The sequence below is a fragment of the Mus pahari genome, chromosome 22 (assembly GCF_900095145.1).
Source record: "Mus pahari chromosome 22, PAHARI_EIJ_v1.1, whole genome shotgun sequence".
Lineage (NCBI taxonomy): Eukaryota > Metazoa > Chordata > Mammalia > Rodentia > Muridae > Mus > Mus pahari.
The window spans coordinates 2,841,830-2,861,316 of record NC_034611.1 but is presented as its reverse complement, the minus strand read 5'-3'; the positions used below and the strand labels follow the sequence as shown (position 1 = coordinate 2,861,316).

The following is a 19,487-nucleotide window of genomic DNA, read 5'->3' as shown; positions in this document are numbered from 1 at the left end:
AGGTGGAACAACAATATGAACTAACCAGTACCCCCTGAGCTTGTGTCTCTAGCTGCATATGTAGCAGAAGATGGCCTAATCAGCCATCATTAGGAATAGAGGCCCCTTGGTCTTGCAAACGTCATGTGACCCAGCACAGGTGGATGCCAGGGCTAAGAAGTGGAAGTGAGTGGGTAGGGGAGCAGGGGTATAGGGAACTTTCAGGATAGCATTTGAAATGTAAATAAAAAAAATCTAATAAATAATTTAAAAATGTAAATGAAAAAATGAAAAAAAAAACCACATCCTCTGCCATTTGATTCTAACATTCTAGGTAGGGACATCATTTCTTTATAAGACACTAATATAGGATTTGATCACTGAACTTTTAAGATAAATTTGCATAGATCTTATTTTTCTTAACCTGAAACAAAAATGAAAAAAATCTTCAAATAAATGAGTAATCTTTCAGATCTTTGCAAATAAAATATTTTCCATACTGGCTAGTATTTATTGAGTGCAATGTGCTCAGTCACTTTTGAAATACTGTACTGGTGTTAGCTCATTTAATCTTTCAGGCAACTCTGAGAGACATGTGCTTTAATCTAACAGCAAGCTATAGAGTAGAAGGGGCTGGAAGTCTCTGCTCAGGGAAGCCTGCACTCCGGCTTCACTGTCTGCATGCCCTAGGTCTCCCAGCCTTCTAGTACTCACGTTCATAGTACATGCTTCCCCGCGCGAGTCCAGTCAGTAACCTAAGCATGAAGCCATTGGGGAAGTAAAGTTCGTTTGTTCATTTCTTAGGAGAGAATTTAGACGCACGATGAGAACACAAAATCTGGACAGGTCTAGCTGTGTTCTTCTCTCATAAACGTGACTTCAAGCCTGGGATTCAACCTGGAGGTATCGTGATTTCCTTTCATAAAACAGGAGTGATCATCATAGCACATACCTGTGGCTTTGAGAACCTGAGTAGGTAAGACGTGAGTTTTCTCGCAGTGTCTCATACATAGAAATCTCCACAGGCCTTTCTTTTGGTACCATTATTTAATCTGGTCATATCGAAGTGTCTCAGGTGGTTTAAAACACTCAGTGGGTTTTTCTGTGTTCTTAGGTGCCTGTGCTACTGAGGGTCTAAGTCTGGACAGCTGAAGAGTGTGGTTAGCAGTATGAACAAGGACATGCAGATAAGAGCAGCGATCAACCAAGTTAATAGAAACTAGAGAAAGAGAACCCTCAAAGACTTGCTGAGAGCTAAATTAATTGAGTGCGGCTGGAAGGATCAGTTGAAGGCACACTGTAAAGGTAATTATAGAAAAGGGGCTAGAATACATTGATGACTTGGTGGCAGAGCCCTGGTACCTGACAGTGTAAAGAAGGAACTCCTACAGAGAATAAGAGCATTCCTTGCTCAGCATGCCAGTCTTCAAGGGTGAATTAGAATGCATTAGAATGCCAGTCTGTGTATTTATTTCTGGAAGTAAAACTTGCCATAATTAGAAATTCATTTTCCAAAATAAAGTCCTTTTTTTGTGTGATGCTATACAGTTTTCAGTAACGATGTATACATTGTGCTGATTTTTCCCCCTACATGTGTTATTTTCAAAAATATCTCATGAATGAGTTTCAAAAACCACTTAGTGGTGATCTGTGGTGAGTAGCAGTGTTTGTTCATTTGAATCTGAGGCAAAAGTGAGGCTAAAAGCACTGAAACGTCTCCTTTTAATGAAGATGTCCATGAACTTTGTGATTGATATTATAGCCTGGATAATAGACTCTAGGTGTATCTCTGAGAGCTTCCATTTATAGCAAGATGCTAATTAACTTTCAAGGAAATTTACAGAGTAGTTAATGTCTGCTTCTATCTGCTGCACAAGTTTTCTTAAATGACACTTATTTAGCTAGGTAACCTATGTACACATTGTCTAATCTTGCCAGTTCTCCACTGTGACATATTGTCATCATTGAAGAGATGAGGCAATTATAGAGTTAATGAACTAACAGGGACTGAGTCCAAGCAAAAGCACATGCTGTCCTATTCTGAAGTAAAAACTCTCTCTGTTGTTCATTCCCACCATAGTTAAAAGTAATAAAAAATAACCCAGACTGATGCAGCGAGAAGAGAAAGCATGGCTGTGTGGCTCCTGTGACAATGCCTCTCCTCGGGAAGAAGTCTGCTAAGCAGGACAGACCCAATAGTAGCAGGTCACAAACGATGTTTGAGACAGTCTCCTAACCTTCTTTTTCAAGCCTGCACTTGTTATGTCCACTGATTTTATTTGACTCCCATTTGTGCTTGTTGAGCATCTATTACATACAAGGTGTTATCCTAGAGGTCACACAGGCTATGGGGAAAAAGCAAAGAAGCGTGCCATCCTTTGTATCACCTAAGACTGAAGATGGAAGTGAACATGAACAAGACTGTGTCGTGCCTGGCTATGGGTCAGAGGCAGGTCATCGTCACCACTATAGTGGGGAGTAGAAGAGACATCTGTATCAGTCCACAAGAGACCAGGGTTGAGTTATGACTCAGGAGGACTTCAATGTCAAGATACCACATAAACAAAGCTTTGAAAGACTTGGGGAGAGAATAGACTGTAGAGAAGACAGGGGAAGAAGGAGGATGGGAATCATGAACTTTGTGGACCAAGAGTGAAGAGAAGACCAAGACCAGAAGAGGCTAAATTAGGCCTAGAATGTTGCATTACTTCAGTAGAGGAAGAAAATCTTTATGACCTCTGTTCTTTAGTTATAAATGGTGGGAAAGAAGTTGGAGCTATATAGATACTAAGAAAGTATTTTTACTGTGTAGATACTGTTCCAGTGAAGATATAAAGTCTTAGAGCTCTTCTTTTTTTTTTTTTTTTTTTTTGATGTAGACAACCCTAAAGGGAACTTTATTGTGTGAAATTAGTCAAAGCACAGAAGAAAAGGCCCTGCATGATCTATCTCTTTTTTTTGTTTGTTTTCATTTTTTTAATTTATTTTTTATTATTATTATTTTCTTTATTTACATTTCAAATGCTATCCCGAAAGTTCCCTATACCCCCCCGCCCCTGCTCCCCTACCCACCCACTCCCACTACTTGGCCCAGGCCTTCCCTTGTGCTGGGTCATATAAAGTTTGCAAGACCAAGGGGCCTCTATTCCCAATGATGGCCGATTAGGCCATCTTCTGCTACATATGCAGCTAGAGACACAAGCTCAGGGGGTACTGGTTAGTTCATATTGTTGTTCCACCTACAGGGTTGCAGCCCCCATTCAACTCCTTGGGTACTTTCTCTAGCTCCTCCATTGGGGACCCTGTGTTCCATCCAATAGCTGGCTGTGAGCATCCACTTCTGTGTTTGCCAGGCACTGGCATAGCCTCACAAGAGGCTGCAATATCAGGGTCCCTTCAGCAGAATCTTGCTGGCATGAACATTAGTATCTAGGTTTGGTAGCTGATGATGGGATGGATTCCAAATGGGGTAGTCTCTGGATAGTCCATCCTTTCATCTTAGCTCTAAATTTTGTCTCTGTACCTATATCCTTTCATGAGTATTTTGTTCCTTATTCTAAGGAGGAATGAAGTATCCACACACAATGGTCGTCCTTCTTGGTTTTCTTGTGTTTTGTATAATGTATCTTGGGTATTCTAAGTTTCTGGGCTAATATCCGCTTATCAGTGAGTGCATAGCTAGTGACTTCTTTTGTGATTGGGTTACCTCACTAAGGATGATATCCTCCAGATACATCCATTTGCCCAAGAATTTCATAAATTCGTTGTTTTTAATAGCTGAGTAGTACTCCATTGTGTAAATGTACCACAGTTCTTAGAGCTCTTCTTTAGGAAGCACACCTTAACATATCTTGATGCATGTCAATTTCAGATATAGACCTCGAGAGAATGTTGGTGTTTTGGTTGAAAACAGGAAGTCAAGATCTGGTCTGAATTCAATGTCATGTGTGTTTAATTTGAAAAACCATAGAGATATAAGCCTGGGTTTTGCCTGAAGAAAGACTCGATTATGAAGAGCAATGATGATATTGCCATTGGAAAAAGAAAGATGCGTGAGAGATCAGAGTCAAAACACAGCTCAAAGATGGAAACACCAGAGAGCAATCAGGGAAGAAGATGCAGTTATGAGATGGGTGGGCAGAAGACACGGTGTTGAAGGCAATGGCAGGGGAGAATCTCAGGAGGATTCACTCACTGGTAAGTTTTAGGAGTCTGCGACATGTTTATGAGGTAGTAACATGTCAACCTGCATACTTCTTCCCCACAGCACGAGGCATGGTGCTTCTTCCACGTGGTGCTCAGTAGCCCTGAGTACTTGTACTGTGCAGAGATTTGAAGGCAGTGAAGGACTTCATAGTACAATCAATAGTTGCTTGCTCATTGTTCCTGCACTGGGGAATTCTGGCTTTTGGACTTTATGGGAAAGCAAAGGACTTCACACCAAAGACAGAGTCACATAGAACACTGCCTCCATTGTGCGTGTTTTGTTGTAGACATGTCTACAGAATGTAGACATGTCTGGGTTTATAATATGACAAATTGCTATGCAACACTGGGTGCTGAACTTGCACTGAATGCATGTGGCAGCAAGAAGGTGGAAATCATTAAGATACTCACTCATCTCTCAGACCAGGCAAATATAAGAGTCTACAAAAACAAGATGGACTGTCAGAGACCCTACACTAAATGGGCACACAGTGCGATTTAGCTTGTAAATTAAGCATAACGTCCATTGGAAAAGAATAGCTAATAGAAAAAGAGACATTAAATACTCAAAACAACACTACCTGCATTACATAAGGACATGCATAGTCAAAGTCATGTTCATAGGGTAGATATACTCTGGAGTTGGTGAGGGAATGAGCATGAGAACCACTTTATGAAGCTCAGAACTGGGCTATCTGATACATTCTCACTTTGTATTATACAAGAGAAGAGTAACGGTGGCGATCTAATGAAGGCACATTTCCAATCCCAAAGGGCTCAACGCGATAAGACGCATACTGCTGTCCCCAAGGAATGACCGTACAGGTTTTACTCTTTATTAAGACCATTGTTACATAAGTTATTTCCTGTTACTATGATATAATACCATGACCAAAAGAAATTTGAGGAAGGAACAATGAATTTCTGCTTGCAGTTTCGGAAGAAGTCCATAATGGAGAAAAGAGTGTGGCAGCAGGAGCAGGAAGGAGTCTGACTGATCACATTTCTCTCCACACCCAGAAAGGAGAGAGCAAGCAAGGCTGTGTGGCTTCCCTAAGCAGCAGCAGCAACTGGGACTACGGGTTTAAATGTATGAGTCTGTGGGCAATGATTCGCATTTCAACCATCACGACTGATGAATACTAAGGGAACACATTTCTATTGTAACATTCATATTTATCACAATCTACTAACTAGGATTTCTGTCACATGGCTCATAATGATGTCATATGTGATGGGACAAGGAGGGTGAGCCTATGATCTAATCATAGAAGGAACAGAGATTACAGTGTCCCGCCCAGGTTATAACACAGGAAGGTTTTATATGGTAGCAGATTAAATATAATACTTGGAATTATATGCATCTTGTATTATGTAGTTGTGTTCTGCCTTACTAGTTACATTAATTCTTGTCCTTCATAATATGCATTCCAACAACCCTGGTTTTTATTCACTTAAAAGAGATTATGCTTCATGTTCAACCTGAACATGTCAGAAAGGATTGTCTCAATACATAGTAATTGACAGGAACTATGAGCATATGTATGGGTGAAGTTGCCGGAACTAGGATCTCCATGCAGCAACATTAGTCAAATTCCTGTTTCTTTGCTCTTTTCCAAACTGAAATTTGCTGAAATAAGTATGTAAAGCAGTCTACTGCTCCCACAAGACACAGAACTAAAAGTCTGGGTGGCTAATAGAACAACGTGTTTTAGTCTTAACTGCATTTAAGACAAAATTCCACTTGCTATGCATTTGCTCTAGCCTCTCCTTCTTGAACCTGTCTTGGAAAGAGCAATGGTTATCTTCATCTTCTGTCTCTGAGATGATCTCCATCTTCTGGATGATGAGTTTGATGAGCTCATGCTGCTTTTCCAAGAGAGAAGTGAGGTCCTTCAGCCTGTAAGAACATGCATGCATCATGAACTTACTTTCAGTCATTTTTAAGCCCCTCTGACTGCAGCAAGGACTAGGGACTAGAAATGTTCTGCACCAGGTAACTGTGCTCAGCTTTAGCCTCCTGATAGCCGCCAGTTCAGGAAGTTCTGGTGACTCCCCCTAACTTAGATTACTAGTTTGTGCTTACCTTTGTTTACAGTTACTGATATGAAACATGCAGAGTGGTTAAGCAGGCTTCCCGTGGACATAGTTACTAAACAGTTGATTGGCAATTGAAATTCAGGTAACTATAGAGCTTTCTTGCATATCTTCTGCCCACTAGGCAGCTATTCCAAGAATTCTTCAAGTCTTTTAGGGTCCTGTTACATGAACCTAGCTGGCTCATGAAGAATACAGTTTATGATAATGAACCCAGGAGCAAGGAAATTAGCACTTAGGTCTCATTCACTTACTCCTGGGAGGGCACACTGGTTGCTGAATGACCACACGTAAAGTGAGTCTGAAACAACATCTCTTGGTTTTGAGTGCATGTGCAACTCAGTAAAACCTAAGTTCATATACAAAATAAAGACCATGATCATAATGTACTTGTACCCAATATCTCACACGAGGACAGATGAAAAAAAATTCATACCGGTATTTCTGTTTCAATATTTCCATTTCCAAGCATGTGTCAATGTTTGGTACTTCTTGTCGTGTTTCTTGCTTACTAAGAAAGTAATGAAAAAACCGCTGTGGGTAAAACACAGTAGTTAGTAAGGGTGGATTAAATTCAGGAAATATTTCATGTGCATGCATTAGAGTTCAGCACCCAAGTCAGGCTCAGTAGGATATTTTTTTCTGTCTACCTGGGAAACCATCAGGCCAAAGGCTACAGTGAAGTCATTGGTAAAAGAACAATTTAAAAAGGCAAATAATACCGAAGGCATAAACGTGGCAGAGGGCTGTTGAAGAGGATTTTATTGTGCTGTTTACAAATCCTCATGAAAGATGCCCATTCTGCATCATGCCAGGCCTGCTCCAAATACAGTGTTAATTCTTTAAAACTACTGTGCCTCTTTACCCATCATGACTCAGCTACTGAACAATAGTCCATACATAGATGTTTCTGAAGTCAAATTTTAATAATTTTGAACTTAGTGTTCACCTTTTCTCTGGTACGAGGGGCAGACCACAGGAGCTTGCACACGCTGGGGAGTTCTTTAACACTGAGACATACCAGAGTTTAACTGAGTGCCCTTTAAATCATAGGTGACCAGAGAAGGTCAAGGGTAGATGTGAAATGACCAAGCATGAGACAATTCTGGGATTCCAGGCCAACCAGCAGTCAAGAGGAGCAAGTATAGAAACAATGTGAACGAGAGGGCAGAGCAAGAGGAAATGGGCCTTTATACATAACAAGGATGGTCTGGACCTTAAAGGTAAGCTCTCAGCGAGAGATGCGAGTTACGGAATATTCTTCTGCTTGGCTGGTGATTGCAACCATATACAAGGCTGAGGGATAGCATAGAGTTAAAATAAAACTTAAACTGATATGCAGACATGATTTTGTGACTACACAGGTAAAAGTCACCTACAAAGAATTCAGGAAGAGGACTCATAAAGATGTTGCCAGCTTGGGCATAGCAGAGTTTTAGCATCTGAAACTTCTGACTTTCAATACATCTATATTCTCCTACAGAACATGGCCCTGGCCTTCCCTTTGAATTTTTCACATGTCTTTAAATAGTCATTTTCCAGTATGTGTTCTTTACTTCACATTTATATTTTCTCTTAGATGCACACATCTGAACATAAACCTACACATAAGTGTATGTGGCAAGTGATCAGAAAAAACAAATGAGGCACTGAATGCCTGCCCTGAAGCACAGCTACTGAAATGGTAAAGCAGCCTCATCTACCTGCCTTGGCTTGGTGTGCACAGATAGATTTGCATACCTCATGTGCTGCTGTGCATAAACAACTGTTTCCCTCCCAGCATCCTGATACTTTCATATAATGTATTGTGCACTTAAAAAATTACAACCACTTCTTTCCAACAGCCAGAGTACACTCAAAGGTTTCTTGGGGACTTCTGAGAACAGCACAATGAATGGATGTCACACACCATTACTTAGTATGCTTTTCTGTAAGAGCATTACTTACTAGCATCCTGCCGTGCCTGGGTCTATTTGGATACACGATGGTGGACCTCTGATCCACTTTGCGTAAGTACCAGAGTGGCAGCTTTTTTTCTAAGTTGGTATGAAGTTCCACCTAAAATGCATGTTGTATTCATCGATAGAATCATTAATTAATATCTAAAACAATCACACCTAGAACAAAGTTAAAAAATTGATTCCCGTGTCCCAGTTTATAAATATAGGGTAAACTGAATAGGTTGTCTTCTCTTGCCACCTTCCTTAGCTCAGTGACTGAGCTGCCTCTCCCTCCCTTAATCCATTACTCATGAGACCAGAGAGCAACCCCCAAGTGGTATGAGACAAATGGTTGAAGAATTTAATGTAAGCAAGCTGGAGTTAAGTGTTCAGGAGTGGGAGTCCACCAAGAAGGATGAGATAGCCTGCACTCTCATGGGGTGTTACAATCCCGAACCTAGTGCTTCTGGGAAGTCTGAATAGCATCATGTACTCAGAACAGGTGAGCAAGGACTGATTAGCTGGGGAGATGCAAAGTGAATGTGCAAATGCAGTTAAGTGCACAAATCAAAAGGAAAACAAACAAAAAATGGAACTAGCATGCTCCTTTCTTGGGTTTGTCATTGCTGCTACTTCTGTTGTTATATTAGCAGGTGCAGACATTACCATGATATATATTGACTATAACTTCAATTTGTAGATACCATATTTCATCTCTTTCAAGTTTCTGTTTTGAGCTTGTGTTGATTTTAATTGTCATATTGTTTATTATTTTGGGGGCAGTCCTGGGTACCCATCTCAGGGCCTTACAAATGCTCAGCCAAGAGCTCACAGAGTCTTCCACTGAGCCCTCCAAGGTTCCCTCTGCCTGTATTCATCAAGTGTGTCTTCCACTCTCTTCTAGCTCTGGGTGGCTCTCGGAATGGGTTAGTTGTGATAACCACATGGCAGCAATCTCGTTCTAATCTAAGACCACACTGCTCTTCAGTATCCAGGATTTCGATTATGACTTTGAGTGATTCAGTGATTCAGGGGGTTCAGATATAAAGACCTCCCTGAGCACACAGCCTCAAAGTGTAGCCGCAGTGAGACACACTCACTATCTCACTTCCTGTTTATTTTAATGGTATGCACCACCCTTTACATACAGTAAATTAGTTTCATTGTTAAAAATGCTGTACTGTCTTGAGCTTTGATTATAATTCTGGTTATACACTTATTTTGATTACTGTGGTAATGTGCTGAGTCCACTTCTTCCTTAGGTCTTCTGGGTAATGTCCCCTTTCCTAACATACTTGTCAGAGGTCACATTTTATTGTTAGTTAAAGTCAACTGAAAATTATTTAGTGAAGCCCAGTTTTGGACAACATATGAAGGCCATGGCATCTTATCTCTCTTCATAGTCCACAAAGGAACTGCCAGATTTCCTCCTTCAAATGTAGTGTTTAGAGCCTGGGAGGGGGAGCCAAAAGATGATTGTGGATCTGGCCCATGAACATGCATGACTCTGCTAGGCTGTAGCAGCACCTTCCCCTTTGCTCACTGGCGGGTTTCCACGGTGAAGGGTCATGTGTGCTCTGCACACCTCTTTTCCTAATTTGAGCAGAAATATAAATATCTATGGAGTGAATAAAGTCCTTAGCACTACACAGAAAACTGGATCCACAGAGGACCTACCACACTGGACCTCCACAGTGCTCCATCCCCAAGTCACTGGAAATCCTGAACCGAGCACATCTACCAGTGCATACCTGCCCAGGGCCCTCTGTGTACAGTTGGGTTTGAAGTGATTTGGGAAGAGACCTGAGTGATTGTGGACAACATTCCGTACTTCTGCTCCTGATTAGTTATAGATGTAGAGAATTGATTTAAAAGTAGCTCAATGAAGAAGAGAATAAATTTCTGGTTTGCTGGTCAATGCTGTTCTTCATCTGAAAGAAGGAGCAGTGCCATGCTGTTCTTAGATGCTGCCTGGTTACAGGGAGCAGAGTAAACACAGCACAGAATGGGTCTTTCCAACTCCATCCACTGGCAAATAGGCTAGGAGCTTTCTCAAGATATTTGATCACTTTTGCTTACATTTTTACTTTTTCTTATTCCCACTACTGTTTAGAAAATGCCATTTGGATGATGATAAAGAGATATGTCTGGGAAGTTTTCTTCCATAATCAGCCACCAAACCCAGACACTATTGCACATGCCAGCAAGATTTTGCTGAAAGGACCCTGATATAGTTGTCTAGTGTGAGGCTATGCCAGTGCCTGACAAACATAGAAGTGGATGCTCATAGTCAGCTATTGGATAGAACACAGGGCCCCCAAGGGAGGAGCTAGAGAAAGTATTTAAGGAGCTGAAGAGGTCTGCCACCCTATAGGTGGAACAACAATATGAACTAACCAGTACCCCAAGAGCTCATGTCTCTAGCTGTATATGTAGCAGAGGATGGCCTAGTCGGCCATCATTGGGAAAGAGGCCCCTAGGTCTTACAAACATTATATGCCCCATTACAGGGGAACGCTAGGACCAAGAAGTGGGAGTGGGTGGGTAGGGGAGCAGGGTGGGGGGGGGTATAGGGAACTTTCGGGATAGCATTTGAAATGTAAATGAAGAAAATATCTAATAAAATAAATTTAAAAAAAGAGATATGTCTGCCAAAGGTCATTGACCGTTCTTCATATCTCCCTGGACGTCAGAACTTCACCTATCTTAGAGTGATAGATCATCACTCTCATTTCTTTCTTCTCATTTTTTTCCATGGAAAAAGATAAGTATCAGATCATCTTAAATGCTACTCTCCTCCAGTAAGGACCAAGAAAAACTCTCTACATACTAATATGACAACTCGAAGCCTTTCATTTGTTGCCCATTTTTTAAAGTGCTAAGGCTTCTTCTATTTGACTTTTGCAATAGATCCTTCCATCATCTGGGCAACAATGTCACCTGCTTGCACCAGCAATTCTTCCAGGCCAGCACCTTAGGAATTTCATGTGCTTCCTCTAGATCTACGCTGTTCAGAACAGTCTCATTGATGCCTTGCCACCTGTGTGCATGTGTGTGAGTGTGCATGCGTGCATGTGCGTTTTATATACATATTTGGACCCTTCATCTTGAAATAGTAGCCAAAGCCTTTACCATTGAGTGACATCTCCAGGCCCTCACTATCCAGAGTCCACCATCTTTCAACTTCCACTTACCCCATTCTTCTAGGCAATGCAATCACCCTGGCAGGAAAGAAGATATTTTAAACACTCTTTCTACCCGGTCCTCTTTGGTTACCAGACTGCTCAGATATTAGAGTCAACTTCCATTCTGAGGAAAGGAAGAGGTCGAAGCCCTGGTGGCAGTCAGGAGAGCAGCATGTATGCTAGGAAGAGATTTCACTTGGTTTTAACAGCTAGTAAGACAAGTTTGCAGGGCAGTGTGGAGCCAAGACAAAGATAGGCCAGTGATGGACAGGATTGCACCTTGACCATGAGTATATATGTACTTTTAGCCAGCTTTGATTTTTTTCACTCTTACCTTTTATTTGTTATAGTTCATTTGTTGTTGTGTGTATATTTATTCACAGAACAGTTTTCTAACACACAGCTTGTACACAATGTGACAAGGGAGAAAACAAAATGATACCATAGCATGGGTTTCTCTTTCTCTTGAGTCTGCTTAAGTTTTTTAACTACATGTATCCAACTGACCACCAAGTGCTCTTAAAGCACCACACAGTTCCATTCAAAGTTTAAAGATAAAAACAATGCCATCTAGAGCATAGAAAAGCTACCTCAAGGTACAGCAGCTAAAGACTCATCCACAGTCCATTGACTCTGGGGAACTTTATCTTAAAATGCTTAGGAAAATAAGACAAGAACACAAGAGAACAAAGCTTCATAAGCCTAGTTAAAACTTCAATATAAAATGTGTAAGGACCATGTGGTCACATGTCAAAATATCAGGAGAGCTTCTGAACTGAAATAAGACAAAATGACTCATATCAGTAGCACATATCATGGTAGCACAGGCCTGGAATTCCAACACTCCACCCACCGGCTAACATGGACTTGATGGAGTGACTAGAGTCCTTAGCACTAGGGCAGGAGAATCATGAGTTCAAGGCCAAAATGAATGGCAATATGAATTCAAGGTTAGCCTGGTAGAGCAAACCTACACACACACACACACACACACACACACACACACACAGAGAGAGAGAGAGAGAGAGAGAGAGAGANAGACANACANACAGACACACAGACACACAGACACACAGGCACACAGAGACACACACAGAGATATATATATATAGAAACATACACACAGATATACTATTGCATATATACATACACACATGCAAGCATACATGCACACACTTACACACACATACACATAAACCACATGGACATATATACATACACATACCTATACACACACTACACCTATAGAGATTTATACATACACGCACATGCATACAGATACATTCACATACACATACACCTACACATATGCATATACAATCATCTACTTGATTACACAGATATATACATACCTTTACATAACCCATATACATATGCCTGCACATATCTATACATACCTATACACACACACACACACACACACACACACACACACACACACACTCAAACCACTGTTGCTTTTGGCCAGCAGGTAGTTAGTCATCCATAAGTTAACCTGATACAAGTAGTAGACAAAATTCTCAATTTTTCTGAATATATTACTCCAGAGTGGTTTTTCATGGTCCCTTTTGATTATAATGAGAATTCACAGTTGGAAAACATGGTTCTTAGAAAATCAGCTATACTTATACAGACATAATTACAGGAGTGTTGATTTTGGTATGTGTTTAATAATTATAATGCATACCTGCATAGCAATCCTCTTCAATGACGCATGCTTCTGGACCTCAGCAATGTCCCCAACTGCCAAGCCAATCTTTGGGATGACAAAAGATCGATGATAGCATAACTATTATGCACTTAAGGTTGGTCTTACTTTCTGCTCCAGCTTCAATAACTAAACACTATAAGCTAAATGGCACATAAGCAAGTGCACATCATGGACCAAATGGTATATGCACAATGAGACTTTGTTCTTTACATTTCTGGGGCCAGCTGGTCTAACTGTAGCTTTCTATGGTGCATTTGCTTGATGTCCCTGGAATTCCTGCTGTTTTCTAAGGGAGAAGGAGGAGATTTTGAGAGGGGATGGGAGGAAAGAGACTGGGAAGAGAAGAGGGAAGGGAACAGCAGTCAGGATGTGATATATAAAAGAAAAGTTTTTAGAAAGGAAAGAAAAGGCCAGCACCGGGTCACCTAGGGCGCGGAGTAGGCAGACACCATCACAGTCCCTAGAGGACTGCCCATGCGATCTTAGGATCACTGGTGAGTGGAACACAACTTCTGCTCCAATCCAATAGTGATGGGCCTGTGACATCAGGAACAAGGACACCAGAGCCTTTCCTAACCAGAGGCTCAGGTTCCTTTTGATCAGTTCTGGTTTACCTTGGTTTCGAACAGACCAGACAACTCCACGGTCCTCAAAGGAGACACCACTTCCACGCACTGTAACATGCCCAGGATCTTAGGACAACAGGATCCCAGGATAACAGGAGCTGGGTCACACTAGTATTTGAGTGTCTCAGAGGAGCTTGACTGCCAAGAACTCAGACACACCCAGAATCTCAGGTTCATAGGAGCCCACAATCAAAGAATCACAGAGAAATCTGGACTCTGAGAAGTCCTGAATCAACTGGGATTATAGGAAGGACAGGCTCCAATCGGATATATTGAGGGCAGCAAGCACTAGAGATAATCAGATGGCAGGAGGCAAGCATAAGAACAGAAGCAACAGAAACCAAGGTTACTTGGCATCATCAGAAACAAACTCTCCCACCATAGCAAGTCCTGGATACACCATCACACCAGAAAAGCAGGACATGGATCTAAAGTCACTTCTCATGATGATGATGGAGGACTTTAAGAAGGAAATACTGGGAATCACAGGTAAACAGATAGAAGACTTTAAAGTGGAAACACAAAAATCCCTTAAAGAGTTACAGGAAAACGCTACCAAACGCTACTGAAAGGAGATGGAATTCAGAAGATGGCCTAGTCGGCCATCATTGGGAAGAGAGGCCCCTTGGTCTTGCAAACTTTATATGACCCAGCACAGGGGAACACCGGGGCCAAGAAGGGGGAGTGGGTGGTTAGGGGAGCAGGGGGGAGGGTATAGGGGGCTTTGGGGATAGCATTTGAAATGTAAATGAAGTAAATACCTAATAAAAATTGAAAAAAGAAAAAAAAAGGAAAGAAAAAAACATCGGAGTCTGCAAGTCTAAAATGATGGTAGAAGATTGGATGTTGTACACAGTGTCTTCTGTATATTCTCAAGGAATAGCAGGCACAAATCAATAACAAGTTCCTGCACACCTTTTCACAAAGGTATGAATCCTGCGCGTGAGTATACTGTCCTTATAGTAGTTACTATTTACTGTCTTGCCAATTAAACATTTAAATGGTGGCAAGATCTCTCTGCCAAAGTGGAATTATAGCATAAGATGAGGTAGCAGTGCCCGCCGCACACTGAAGTGATGCAGATGGAGCCATTTATTGGGGAACGAAATCTGCCCAGAAGCGTCAACATGTGTAATGAATTTTGAAAGTTCAGAAAGAGTTGGCCTATGGTGGGAGGATGTCCTAGGAAAAAGGAAAGGCCTGCACATGAGTTCCTGGGGCAGGAAGGAAAGGCAAAACGGTTCCATAGAAGATGGAAGCTAAGATCAAAATGACAGTGCCCAAAGATAATGATAGAGATTAAGCCTGCAATACAGATGGTTCTGGACTCCTAAAGGCTTCTTTCTAAATCGCCATGAGAATGAATTTAACAGGTCCACTTTCAAAGTGGTCAGCTTTTAATTAGCTATTATGTGGCTCATAGTAAGAATTTGGCAGAGAAATGAGATAGCACACTCCTCCATTTACTGCTGTGATAAAGATCAAGTCTTGAAATGTAGGCCAGTTAGAGGAAGAGGTGAGGGTAAGAAGGGGTGAAGGCAGGGAGGCAGTAACTAAGACTTGGATGCCATGTCTCTGGACAAGGAAACCAGAAGTTATTAAACCTTCTTTGTAAGTTTGTTGCCTTCTGTCCTTTCTTTCAATAACAGAAAGCCAACTAATAAATTCACAAATAGAGAATGAAAGGGTTAAGAATCCTTAACATTACTAAATGTTCAAGGAATTAATGGAGTAACTCAAGATGCATCACTTACCAGTAAGTTCATGAGAACAATTGGGACAAACATTGTGAAGGCGATAAGCTGCCCAAAGGTCAGGATGGGGTACGCCAACTCATTTCTAAACAATGGTTCTAGGAAGGCATCTCGGTAATTGATGTCTCCTAGCATCATACTGAACGTCTGGATTAAAGAGAGCAATGGGGTGCTGAAGGCATCCTGAAAAAAGAAGGAAACAACAGGAAATGAAAATCGTATGGCATGAAAAGGGACTTCCTGGTGGTCAAATGATGCTAAGAATTTAATTCACACATGCAGCTACTGAGGTGCAGTCATGAGAAACATTAATGAACTGCTATCATTAAAAGTAAACAAGAAAAATTTCATACTTAAAATAGAAACTTTTGATAGCGAAAAATCTAATAAAATTATAATTTTCTGCTATAAAATCATTGAAAAGATATATAAGATAAAGGTTATTCAAATAGTTATCAATTTTCTAGGCCATTACGATTTAACTATAAATATGTATTTTCAATATTATTAGCAATAAAATAAACTAGAGATGCAAATATCTCACTTGGAAATTCAGGAGGACATAAAAGCTGAGGCTAAAAGCCAATAGGAGGAAGATAAACACTCCGGTCGATCTCAGCAATGTTTTAAAAATCACCTCCAACATAACAATGAAAATTCCACAGTTCTCAAACCTGCAAAAGTAAACATTTTTAAAACAGTTGCTCAGTGTATGGAGAAAGTCAGATAGGAGGGTTAGTAGATGAGATCACTGAAGCCAGTCATTCTGAAATAAACAGATGCAAACTTGCGCATAACCAGGAGTTTTATTTAATCTGTTTGTTTTCCTCCTCATCATCATCTTCTTCCTCTTCTTCTTCCTCCTTTTTCTTCTTCCCTTTCTTCCTCTTCCTTTCCTCCTCTTCCTCTTCTTTTTCTTCTTCCTCTCCTCCTCTTCTTCCTCTTCTGTTTTAAGACACGGTCTCTCTGTGTAACCCTGAATAGAGTGTTTCTTCTGTACTAACACCATCTCTTACTGATTTATCAGTTGACTAAGGGAATAGAAGTTTGCTATAAGTGGTAAAGAGAAATCATCACAAATCCAACTTTAAAAAAAAATGATACCAGTTATTTAATAAAGAGATTAGGGAAAGAAATTCTCTAATGAATCAAGTAGAGATTGAATAAAGAAGCTTACATTTGCAGAAGCCCACAGGACAGGGCACAATTTAAACTCATCCCTCCTTGTGACCCATCTGTAGCATAGTACACTGTGAAACGTTTGGATAGACAAGTGCAACCTCTGTCCTCTATCTTGTACTTTTCTTTTGTCAAAGAAAGTTTCATAAAAGAGGAAATCACAACAATAAAACAATAATCCACTACATAATATACACATGAATCAAAACATTGGCTTGTACTTTGTAAATATATGTATCAATGAAAAATTACAAATTTTCGAAAATTTGAATGAAAATTTGCAATGTTCCCGAAGGGAACAGAAAAATAGAAAGGTCTCTGCTAGTGCATGACATGAATCTGTGTTCCTCCTGGTCACGGCTTGTCACACACGTATCCCTCTCTCTCCAAGGGTCTACATCTCCCTCAGCCAGACTGTACTATTAAGAGTAATGCAGATTAAAGTGGGGTAAGCATTTCCCTCCAGCCCAACCTGTTTCTCAACTTACTAGCTGAAACCATCAGTGTGTTCTCAGTGCTCTCAGTACTGAAGTGTCTTCTTAAATGCAAGGCAGATCATGCCATTTATTTCTTGTTATTATAAACACAAGTAAAGGGGACATTTAACTCAACACCAGCAACTGTTGGGATGTGAACTTAGCCCATTTTCCCTCTCTTGAATTATTTACAATTTTTTTTAAAAGATGCCCTGCATTTCTATGACTTTTATTCACTTAATATGAGTGTTTTAACCCAAAGTAAATGCTTATTAAACAGTGTCAGGTGAAATAAGAGTAGGTGATGCTCTCAATGCCATTCCCACACACATTTGGTCTGGGTTTGTTGATGAAGGCAGATTTGGCATAGAGGCCACCATGGCCATGGCTGAAAACTCTTTTATGGTTATACTGATGATGGTGATCTGCAGCTGATGCCTAGTGGGTAGAAATTAAAGGTGCTGCTAACTACACAACATGTTGTTACATTTGCAAACTGCGCCCTCTGTACACTCACACACACCACAAATAATTAATGGGGCCCCAATTGAGGAGTGAAAGCTTCAGTCCACACACTGAATTCCAGAGCTCTCTACCCTTCAGATTTAAGATAATAAAATATATTTAAAACAATTGGAAACAGTGAAAAACATGTTAGAAATTCGTTACAATTTCCCCTCACCTATAATAGTTCTTTCTTTGATATTAAAAGGCTTAAAGAGTGTAAACATCATCCAAACTGGTCTTACCTTTGAAGATACAGTAGGAAGTTCATCCAGTAGAAGAATATCGCTATTGCTCCACATTGCCACTGCATATATGCTGGGATTTCGAGGAACAAGGGCAACACAAAGATGATACTGGTTGTGTAGATAACCCATTCCAGAGCGTTGTTGTAATCCAGGAAGTAATTCCTTTTCTGAATAGAGAAGAAAGGAGAATGACCACCGGGAGAAATCTGGCATCTATGGAATGTAAATGCTACCTGGTTTTGTCGTTGGTTTGTTTAAGTGTTTGGTCGGTTGGTTGGTTGATTAGTTGGCTGGTTTTTCATATACAGGGTACATTTCCTCTTCAGGGAACTTCTAAAGAATTGTGTGCTGCTTTCATAATTTCTGAGCTTTTTCTACTTCTAAGGACACACATTTTTGGTATGGCATTAAGAGCAAGTCTGTAGATAAAAATGTGAGAGACCTGTGCTGAGAGTTAACTGCGGAGCACAAGGCTGTACTTTATGGAATGTTCTAGAAAGTAAATGTTCCATCCTTTAGATCACTTAAATATAAACTAGATGAAGGGCAATCGACTCTAACAGAAAATTTATATAGTGTTATAATTTTTAGGCTATCATTTGCAATGTTCAGTAAAGAGAATGAGAGAAGATAAGAGATAATGTGCCCTAAAACATTCAAGGTAAAACAACAATGTAACTTAACTCTCAGGATTGTGACAATTTACTGAAAAAAAAAAAAAAAAGAATACACACATACGTAATCTATAATAGTAAATGAATACAATTTTTTATTACTACCATTAGTCTCTTATACAAATATTCATGCGCTTACATTATATAACAATGCAAAAGTGTTAAAATGTAATGCTATGAGAGATGTTATTTATTAAAAAATTAAAAATATACAAAAAGTATAAATTTAAATTCCAAACTATAACACAAAAATAATGGATTTCTCTTATTTGCCAATTAAAATTTTTTGGAAACTTTAAATAATTCTTAGGTTTAATCTGCACCTAACTCACTATCTTAAAAATAAGAATGAAGTAAAAAAAAGTCATGAAAAATTTCCAAGGCATGTGTGTGGCACATATAGATAATCCCAGCATTCCAGAGGTGATAGCAAAAAGTTCATGAGTTCAATACCAGATTTAGTCAGAGTAAAACTCCACCATCTCAAACAACATTTCCAAATTTTATAACAATTTGACTTTTCCTCAATAAAAAGAAAAGCCATTCATCTCATGGCAACAATTCAAAGACAGACCTGTTTGAAAGAGGTTCTGGATATACTCTGCAAAAATGTTTATATTTCAAAATTGAAATTGAATTTATAGTATTATAATGAAAATTGATGATAAGCAAAATATCTTAAACATTGCAAGAGCAAACACAGTGAAGGCATTCATAAGAATCACTGTGGACAAACAGACAAAACTCTCTGGAAGCAGTAATGGTGGGCGACACTTTCTCACATGCTTCAATAGGCAGGGATCTTACCCAAAACTATGTGACTTTTACATTTTGAAGATTCTATATTAGTCAAGCTGTGTGAATTTAGTATGAGAAAACCGTTTCAAATGATCATTTGCTAATCAATA

General features: G+C 40.0%; 1 protein-coding gene and 1 pseudogene across 2 annotated transcripts in view; one reads left to right on the top strand and one right to left on the bottom strand.

The window, feature by feature from the left end:
• Nucleotides 1-1,142: 1,142 nt before the first annotated feature.
• LOC110339004 lies at nt 1,143-1,415 on the top strand (annotated as a pseudogene).
• Nucleotides 1,416-4,996: 3,581 nt separating this feature from the next.
• Nucleotides 4,997-19,487, bottom strand: part of Trpa1 (transient receptor potential cation channel subfamily A member 1) — a 47,928-nt gene continuing 33,437 nt past the window's right edge. For both annotated transcript variants that reach the window (XM_021222273.1, XM_021222275.1), the window contains 7 exons: nt 17,903-18,072; nt 16,043-16,172; nt 15,499-15,681; nt 13,095-13,163; nt 8,230-8,340; nt 6,719-6,816; nt 4,997-6,085 (listed from right to left, as the gene is read on the bottom strand). In XM_021222273.1, the coding sequence (XP_021077932.1) occupies nt 5,863-6,085; nt 6,719-6,816; nt 8,230-8,340; nt 13,095-13,163; nt 15,499-15,681; nt 16,043-16,172; nt 17,903-18,072 (984 nt within the window). In that variant the 3' untranslated portion in view covers nt 4,997-5,862. The remainder of the gene's footprint in view (nt 6,086-6,718; nt 6,817-8,229; nt 8,341-13,094; nt 13,164-15,498; nt 15,682-16,042; nt 16,173-17,902; nt 18,073-19,487) is intronic.